Genomic DNA, 10,062 nt, shown 5'->3' with positions numbered 1-10,062 from the left:
ATTTCCAGAAAAAAGGATATTCATATTTAGGTTGTGTCTCTCAGATAACCCAAAATAGATCTTCTGTATACGTACTTTGTTGGAGGCTGATTTTTTGGAGGCTGATTTTGAATCACTCGCTGCTTATTTTGGGTTCTAGGTCTTCTTTTGAGACAGTCTTACAGAGAGATTTGTAATTTGTGTTCGATCCCCCTGTGGTTCGTACGATTCCGATGATGACCGTGTTAGAATCGATGGATGTGTACCTCTCTGTGTGTAACCCGTAGCCTCCGGGTAACATTCCATTCGCCGTGCGCGGTTGCGCTGTGACCTCGCGGACGCCGGTGTCGAGGCAACTCCGGCTCGGTGGCGAGGTCCAGTGGCCGGTGGTGACTCGCCGGGGCGAGGCAGAGGCGAAGTCGGTGGGCCATCCCGTCGCTGGCAGCACGGCTTTAGATCGGTATTAGGGTTTCTGTAGGTGGGTGTGGCGGCTCCAGTGAACCTCATAGTCCGAGCCCTCACCTCCACCTTCCTTTTATGTGTGCTGTGCGACAGGGGCCCACCAACCGGATTAGGGTTGGGCTCCCCCGATCAGGGAGCCGAGATAAGGGCCCAATAGGCCGTTGGGCCTATTGGTAGAGATCAACTAACATTCTCCCCCTTGATCTCATTCCATCTTTCACTTTTATATCATTTGCTTTTGTTCATTCCATTACAGATTAGCTTATAGAGCATGTCTCATCGTCACGGTCCATTGCCGATAGACTTAACAGCTACAACTCACTACTCTGTTCTGAAATAGATACTTATCTTTGGGCCTTCTTTTGTCCAGGAATATTTTAGGCTTTCCCTTAAACCCAAGCTAGCTACATGTTCTCTGAACACTATGTCCTCTGAACATGTTGGGTGGTAAGCCTTTTGTAAGCGGATCCGCGAGCATCCTTTCTGTTCTTATATGCTCAAGATTTATGACTTGATCCCGGACTTTATCTTTCACAACATAATACTCTATGTCAATGTGTTTGGCAGCACCACTTGACTTATGTTGTGAGCATCCTGTACTGCCAGATGATAATCGCAGTATAACTTTAGTGGTCTATAGATGTCGTCAACCACCTTCAAACCGGGTATGAACTTCGTTAGTTAGTTCACCTGCCCCGTTGCCTCATATCATGCTACAAACTGTCATACATTGTGGACGATGTAGTGACGGTTTGCTTCGAGCTTTTCCATGAAATAGTTCCCATTTGTGAGATGATAGAAAATCCACGTCTGGATATGTATTCACTCTCGCATAATCAGAATCTGAATATCCCACCATGTGGAGTGAATCAGATCTACTATATGTCATCATGAGGCATTTCGTTCCTTGCAAATAATGCAAGACTTTCTTTATCAATTTCAGTGTTCTATTCCAGAATTGCTCTGGAATCTGCCAAGTAAAACCCGGTAACAAATGCCAAGTCAGGGCGCGTACATACTTGAGCATGTTGCAAGCTTCCGACAGCTGAAGCATATGGAACCACTTTTACTTTATCAACTGAGCTCATATTGGTTCCTGGAGCATTGAAAATCTCCATATCTATCGCCCTTGACTATAGGAGCAGGTGAGGGACTACATTTCTGCATACTGAATTTCTTTAAGATCTTTTCTATGTATGCCTTTTGTGACAGTCCTTATACCCTTTTCTTCTATCTCGGTGAATCTCGATCCCTAGAATGAACGAGGCTTCATCAAGATCTTTCATATCAAATTTCTTTGTCTCCAGTAGTAGACTGACATCACTACTAACAAGTAAGATATCATCTACATACAGGACAAGGAAGATAAACTTCCCAATCTTAAACTTTGCATAGACACAATTATCCTCTACATTCTCTTTACTTTGTATAGACATAATTGTCCTCTATATTCTCTTTAAACCCAAAATTCTTTATTGCCTGATCAAACTTCAAGTACCATTGTCTTGAAGCTTGCTTTAATCCATAAATGGATTCCTTTATGGCGGCATCCCATTCGTTCTTTTCCTTCTATGACAAAACCTTTCGGTTGTGCCATGTAAACATTTTCCTCCAAGTCTTCGTTGAGAAATGCCGTCTTTACATCAATCTGATGTAATTTTCAATCGTAATGTGCCACTAATGTCATTATGATTCTGAAGGAAACTTTACATGAGACTGGAGAAAATGTCTCATTGTAATCAATCCCTTCTCTTTGCACAAAACCTTTTGCCACAAGTCGAGCTTTATATCTCTCTATATTCCTTTGAGAGTCATGTTTAATCTTGTAGACTCATTTATAGCCTACTGTTTTGACTCTTTTAGGAATTATTTCCAATTCCCAAACTTTATTAGCATTCAATGATTTCATTTCATCTTCCATGGCCTCAAGCCACTTTGATGACTGATCACTACTCATGGCTTCTTCAAACGAGGCGGGATCATCCTCCATTTGAAATTCTTTAGTGTTGTACACTTCATAATCAGCAGGAATAGCTGATTTTCTAACTCTTTTGAGACCTATAAGGGGCCTTCACATTCGGCACATCTTCTATTTTGAGGCTGTTGTTGCTCCCCCTCATGTGTGGCAATAGGTTCTATAGAATCCTGAAGAATAGGTTCCTTATCGTCATTCATTGTTGCCACAGGTGGGATAACAACAGGTGCTAGCACCATAGTATCTAGCACTATCGGTGCAGCTACAGCAGGTAGTGAGAAAAATGGCTCATGAATCATTGGAGTGGATGCTTACACCCGCTTCACTTCAAGGTCAATTTCTCGAGCTACCATGCTCCCCCTCATCTTTTCATCCTCTAGGAAAACCGCGTGTCTCGTTTCCACAAACTTTGTATGTCTCTCTGGACAGTGGAAAACGAAAACCTTTTGACTTTTCTGTGTTGCCAATGAAATAGCACCTTACTGTTTTGGGATCTAACTTCTCAATGTTTGGATTAAATACTTTAGCCTCAGCAGGGCTCCCCCACACACACGCAAGTGGTTTAGTGAGGGTACACTTTCTGTCCACAACTCATACGGTGTTTTGGGCACCGATTTACTTGGTACTCTTTTGAGAATATGAATGAGGTTTTTAACGCCTCCATCCACAGGCTCAACTGTAAGGTGGAGTAACTTATCATACTGCCCACCATATCCATCAGGGTATGATTGATTCTTTTAGCTACTTTATTCTGCTGAGATTCGCCCGGTATAGAATACTGGGCTACTATACCATTCTTTTAGGGTATGCCGACCGTAGTACTCCACCACGGTCAGACCTGACTGTCTTTAATCTTTAATATCTTAAATTTATCCAATACATCTTTTCTTTCTTTGATTGGATAAATATAGTCATAATGGGAGTAATCATCTGTGAATGTTATGAACGAATCATAACCATCCACACTCTTTACAGGAAAGCTGATCACAGATGTCTGTGTGAATAATCTATAAAATTCCTGCGCTTCTTTACATACTTTTTCTTTTATGCATTCTCTGCATTGTTCTAAATCTGAGAGCTCTAATGGAGGAAGAATATCATTCTTAACTTTTCTTTCTATTCTCCCCCTCGAAATATGGCCTAAACGACATTGCCATAATTTCGACAACGCATCGTGAGCTCTCTTATACCACCACTTCAGCTGAGTAGCATATGTCTTTGAAGAGCCAGTGAACTGACTCTTTATTCTATCGAGGTACTCGGTGACCGTGTCACACTCTGTGATTGAGCCCACAATTACAAGCTCAATCATGTTCTTTATCATAGCTAAACTTTTTCTTGTTGGTAGTGTTCATTTCCTATACCCAAGGAGTCATAGGATATCTTTTGGGATTCAAAATCCCTCTCTTTAGTTGCCCAAGTGGCACACTACCCAGTCCACCTCAAACAAGATGAAAACCAGGTCAAAACTTTTCTTAACATAAAATTAACACTATTTGCATGCCTTGATTCCAATGTTGATCAAAATCAAAACATACACCTATTCTTATACACTAATTCTACATCACCGTTGGGCAGAAATAGAATTAATGCATAAATCTTTAACTTTCACAACTGTTCTTACACACTAATTCTACATCACCGTTGGGCAGAAGTAGAATTAATGCATAAATTTTTTTAAAATTAACATCTGTTCTTATACACTAATTCTACATCACCGTTGGGCAGAAGTAGAATCAATGCATAAATCATTAAAATTAACAACTTTTCTTATACACTAATTCTACATCACGGTTGGGCAGAAGTAGAATTAATGCATAAAACATTAACATTACGATATTGTTATTAACAACGTTGGTCAGTAAATAACAACATCATAATCATATCAAAACTCTTTTTCTCCAATTAAATACCACATTGGTTCAAAATAACTGGAGAATCAACAATTTCTTTAGCAGCGGAATAACTTTCTTTTTCTCTAATTAAATACCACGTTGGTACATAATTAACTGGAGATTTAAACAATTTCTTTGACTGTGGAAAACTCTCTTTTCCTTTAATTTTACCCACAGGGAAAATTTCTTTTTCTATTTTCTTTAATCCATTAATCAATTTCCAGGAAATAAACATTTTCTGGAAAATCTTTTCTTTTCTCCAGTTAAATACCACATTGGTACAAATTAACTGGAGAATATACTTTTTCTTTATCAGCGGAAAAACTTTACATCAATTTCTTAAATTTTACCCATAGGTAAAATACCTTTTTCTGTTTTTCTTTTGAGCCAATTTGTATTTTCAATTTTCCAGGAAAAAGAAAAAAAACCGAAACTGGCTCTTGCTTTTCCTGTGTGGGCCCAAAATGGCAAGGCGGCCCACGGCCCACGGCCGTTTGCGCCCTTTCCCGCGCGCTCCCCCGCGACCAGGCCGCAACCTGGGCCTGGGCCGGGAATTCGGCCTGGCGCGCGCACCCGCCTGGGCTGAAAGCCGGCCTTCTCAATCTGAGCCGTCCGATGGAGATCGACGGCTGCGCGTCGATTTCGCTCCAACAAAACCCCCCGGCCGCGGCCTCCGACCTGAAACCCTAGGTCATTCGGCCTTTCTGCTTCTCTCTCTTCTTTCTCTCTCAGTGCCGCTCTCTCCACTCTCTTCCTCGCTCTCTCTTCTCAGCCGAGCACAACCGAGCCAGCGACGAGAGCGAGTGGTGGAGCGAGGCGGGCAATCCATGGCACCGCCGCCGGCCCCCTCGCCGGCGTGCGCGCTCCCCAGCGGGTGAGCGCGCCGCCGTCGAGCGGCCTGGCCGCGGTGACCCCTTTGCCGAGCCCGGCGAGCAGCAGCACCGGTTCGGCGGTCTTTCTTCTCCCGCGTCGGCGAAAGGTTTTCGCGACGCCCGGCGAGGTTCTTTCTTTTCCCGTTCTTCCCCGTCTCCTTCTCTCTTCATACCGACGCACAGGAATTAGGGTTAGGGTTTGGGAATGGGGTTTTCACTGTTTTCTTTTCGCTTGTTCATCCGAATGGGATTAGGGTTAGAGTTTCAGTGTCCCGACCCCTGTTCTTTTCCCCTCCCCCTTTCGGATTTGGATGCTTTTCTTTGTTTGACCGATTGGGGTTAGCCCTTTCTCCATGCGAGTTAGGGTTAGGTCTTAGGGTTCTTGAGATCCCTTTTCCCCTTTCTTTTCTCTGACATCCGAATGGTTCTAGGGTTCGATTCTGTTTTCTTTTATTTCTTTTCTTTCTTTTGATTCGACCGATTCGGTTTTCCTCTTTGGAGTTCATCCGAATCAGGATCTAGGGTTAGGGTTAGTTTTCCGACCCTTCTTTTTCTCTTTGTTCTTTTCTGTTTTCCTTTCTTTTCTTTGATTTCTTTTCTCTTTTGGATTTAGGGTTCGGCTATGTTCATCTCAAGGCCGAAACCTTTTCTTTCTTTTCATCCATTCTTTAACCCAGTTAGGGTCAGAGTTCAAGTGCCGATGGCCCTTCCTTTTCTATGATCCGAATGGATCTTGTTTACTTTTCTTATTCTTCTCTGATCCGAACACGGATCTGTTCTTTCCTTTACTTTTGCCGTGCGCCGGTGTAGAACAGCGGTGCGGCCATCTTTCCCCCCCGTGCAGTGGCGGTGGATTTTCTTTCTTCTTTTACCCGGTTAGGGTTAGGGTTACACACTTGTAACCAACCTGGCTCCGATGCCATTGTTAGAATCGATGGATGTGTACCTCTCTGTGTGTAACCCGTAGCCTCCGGGTAACATTCCATTCGCCGTGCGCGGTTGCGCTGTGACCTCGCGGACGCCGGTGTCGAGGCAACTCCGGCTCGGTGGCGAGGTCCAGTGGCCGGTGGTGACTCGCCGGGGCGAGGCAGAGGCGAAGTCGGTGGGCCATCCCGTCGCTGGCAGCACGGCTTTAGATCGGTATTAGGGTTTCTGTAGGTGGGTGTGGCGGCTCCAGTGAACCTCATAGTCCGAGCCCTCACCTCCACCTTCCTTTTATGTGTGCTGTGCGACAGGGGCCCACCAACCGGATTAGGGTTGGGCTCCCCCGATCAGGGAGCCGAGATAAGGGCCCAACAGACCGGCGGCGACGACCTAGCCGCACTCCACGAGCAGGTCGCCCTCGCATCCTCCGCCGCCATCTCCGCCTCCGACCTCGACCTCGCCTTCCAGCTCCAGGTCGCCGAGGCCATCCAAGCCTCGCTCCGCTTGCCCAATGCCGCCGCCTCGTCATCGTCGTCGCAGGCCGCCCCCGTCCTCCCCGTCCCCGAGTCCTCCTCCGACGCCGCCTACGCCTTCGCGGTCCAGGCCGCCGACCTCGCGCGCGCCGAGCAGGACCGCCGCGACGCCGAGGCCTGCCGCGCCGCCCAGGACCGGGCCGCCGCCTCCGCTCGCATCGCCGCGCACGACGCCCTCTTCGCTCGCGACCTCGCCGCCATCCCCGAGGAACAATGGGCCCACGACGGCGACTACTTCGAGCGCCCCGTCGACTCCTCGCCCCGCCCGCTGTTCCGCGTCTTCTCCAAGGGTATGCCGAGCAGGGACGTCGTGGGCCCGCGGGACCGGGACCCCAGCATCGCCGTGCTCGCGGTGGCTGTCTGCAGGACGCAGGGGGGAGTGGTGCTCAGGATACAGAAGCCGGTGGAGCGCTTTGTGGACGGCCGCATGATTGTGGAGGTGATGGCGCTGATGGAGGGCCTCGACGCCGCCCTGGGGTTGGGCATCCGCAGTGTCACCGTCGTCACTGGTTACCGCCCGCTCTACAACCATGTATGCCATGACAACTCTTTACCTCTCCACCTTCACCTATTTTATTCTAGTTGATTGAGTTGCCTAAAAGATATGGTCAGGAGAGAATATAAGTACAATTGAATCAATAAAAAAACTACTTTTAGTAGATTTGGTGCTGCTGTTCCCATGTGCTTAGGATATTTCCCCTTTTCTAGTGCCTGTTCAGTTCTGAATCTGAGTGGAGAAGCTAGCAGAACTGTACTGTCTGCTGGATAGGATTTGGTTCTTTATTTTAGTGATGCTTGTACTATTTATCTAAACTTGCGCTGCAGCGGAAAAAAAAAGGATATAACCCATCAGATTTTTTCATTGACAGTCAGTTCTCAATAGTTTCTGTACTATTGGTGCTTCCTTCTTTCAGTTACCAGTTCGAACTGAAAACATTGTACTGTTTTTGCTACCCTCCCATAACAAAGTCTCTCCTGCTCGGTTCCTTTAAAAAACAAAAACATAAGAAAGTGTTAGAATTTGATATGTCAAACTTCCTTAACCTTTTGTGGTTTGAGCGTATTTCTTTACTCATGTCTTGATCAATACATCATGTTTTCAGTCAATGGGCAGTTAATGAAGATGCCAGTCTAAAATTATTCAGTACTCACACACACTTCCCTGTGTTTCCCTTTCCACTTCCCTGTGTTTCGGACTCAGGTTTTGGTCCCCAGATGGTTTTCTTGGGGGATTTGTTACTGGGTCCTTTGGGATTTGGGATCAACCTGTAATGTGTTTTTTTGAACTCTCTTTTCTTGGGGGATTTGGGATTTGGGATCAATTCCTGCCATTTTTGTTCAAGAAAAAGTACTCACAAATACTCCACTGTATGTAACACTAAAATGGAGTATTCGTTGTAACACAACTGCATGGTATTAGATGTTTCAACTTTCAAGTCATTTGTTCAGCAAGATCTTGTAAACTTGAAGGGTGATATGCGTCTGGTTCGGTGCCAATCTTTGTGATGTATACATCTTCCATTCCATGTGCTTAGATCTTAGGCATAGGCCGCCAAGAGATATTGATACTAGTTGATTGAGTCGCCCAAGAGAAACTTAGTTTTAGTATATTTGGTGCTGCTGTTTCCATGTGCTTAGGGTATTTCAATGTCTGTTCAGTTCTAAATCTTACTGAATACTTACGTGAGTGGAGAAGCTAGCAGCACTGCAGTGTCTACTGGACAAGATTTGGTTGGACATTAAGCCTTAACGTATTCTTGAAATGAGTATTTTGTGGCGCCATGATCCCAACTTGTCTGAACATGCATTGGTTGTCTTGCTTATTGCATTGCAGGGGGGAAATGATATATGAATATGATGGATCAGACTTTTTCCATTGATATCCAGTTCTCAAGAGTTTCTGTACTTGATAGTTCCTTCTTTCAGCTACCAGTTTGAACTGAAAAAATAGTATTGTTTTTTGCTACCTTCCCTATTCATAAGAAACATAAATAAGTGTCAGAATTTTAGATGCCAAACATCACTAACTTTGTGGTTTCACTCCAGTCAATGGGTAGTTTCACTAAGATGTCAGTCTACAATTATCCATTACTCAAAGGTGTTTGTAAACCCTAAACTGCAGCATTTGTTGTAATACAACTGCATAATGTTTTGAGTCATTTGTTCAGCAAGAAGTGTAAATCTGGAGGATGATATGGATCTAGTTCAGTGCCAGTTTTGCTGTTGTGTGCATTGCTAAGTAGAAAACTTCTTAAGAATTTTCTTTTGTTCTGGTCTTATGATGATACCTGCCTACCCTGTATGTGCTTGACAAATCATAATAATTCACTCTTCTGACCATATTTTCCTAATATATACTCTGTGCATTTGCAGATGCTTGGCATTTGGCGCCCATCAGGGAAGAAGCTGGCAGATATGATGAATCAGGTTCTGTCAGTCCGAAGGAAGTTTGATCAATGTGAAGTCTCACTTGTTGAGCCAAACCAAGTCAGCTATGTCGTAAAATTAGCAACAGATTCACTAACTGTTCAGATTGCCAAAGCTCTTGCTGCCAATGTTAGCAAGGAGAAAAGAGAGAACTGCGCCATCTGCTTGGAAGACACTGACATTACCAAAATCCATGCGGTTGAAGGTTGCACACATCGCTTCTGCTTCTCGTGCATGAAGGAGCATGTGAAAGTTAAGCTCCACTGAATGTTCTGGGTGGTGGCATGCATAGGCATAAGGCTATCTCCAACAACACCAACCAAAATACAAGACCTGTTCATCCTTTGGGTAACGCTATAGGTAAAATGTTCAATACCTATTCGACATCTTCTCCAACAACAAGACCCAAAAGAGAATCATTTCTGCAAATGGTTTTTTAGGAGAGAGAATGTCTATATTTGATTTGTGCCTCTTAGGCAACCCAAAATAGGTCTCCCATATAGGTATTCTGTTGAAGGCCGATTTTAGGTCTTTTGCTACCCATTTTGAGTTTGGGTGCCTATATGGGTTTCTTGTTGGAGACAGTCTAAGAGTGGTTGTGTGTAGTAGTGGCATTGAAGTGGGCCAATATGGTACCACTCTATATGTGTTCTTGTGTTGCGTAGATGTAAACATCCTATTGAAAATGTACCGGTCTGTGTGGCCTTTTTTGTCTGATGAAATTTGTGTGCTAGCTTCTCCTGAAATACATGATTTTTTTTTCCTTTTGTAATTTGTGTGTTTTTTAGGCATCCAACAACCATGTGCTAGCTTCTCCTAAAACACATGGTTTTTTATCTATTGGAATTCATGTGTTTTTTAGGTAGCCAACGACCATGTGTTAACTTTGGCTGAAACACACGATTGTACGGTAGATAGACTCTTATCGCGAGATAAGGGATCACATGTGTCGTGCTCCAGCCAGCGCCAAGGCGGCTACGAATGAGTTCAGTTTC

The 10,062-nt window shown here is 44.6% G+C and overlaps 1 protein-coding gene across 1 annotated transcript; it reads left to right on the top strand.

Moving 5' to 3' along the window:
• Nucleotides 1-5,138: 5,138 nt before the first annotated feature.
• Nucleotides 5,139-9,802, top strand: LOC136502954 (E3 ubiquitin-protein ligase RSL1-like). Its single transcript, XM_066498193.1, has 3 exons — nt 5,139-5,185; nt 6,419-7,172; nt 9,014-9,802. Exons 1-3 carry the CDS (start codon nt 5,139-5,141, stop codon nt 9,332-9,334), a joined length of 1,122 nt encoding a protein of 373 aa, XP_066354290.1. The 3' UTR covers nt 9,335-9,802.
• Nucleotides 9,803-10,062: the final 260 nt, after the last annotated feature.

Source organism: Miscanthus floridulus, chromosome 14 (assembly GCF_019320115.1).
Source record: "Miscanthus floridulus cultivar M001 chromosome 14, ASM1932011v1, whole genome shotgun sequence".
Taxonomy (NCBI): domain Eukaryota; kingdom Viridiplantae; phylum Streptophyta; class Magnoliopsida; order Poales; family Poaceae; genus Miscanthus; species Miscanthus floridulus.
The sequence above is the reverse complement of the archived record's forward strand: the minus strand, read 5'-3'. Positions and strand labels throughout refer to the sequence as shown.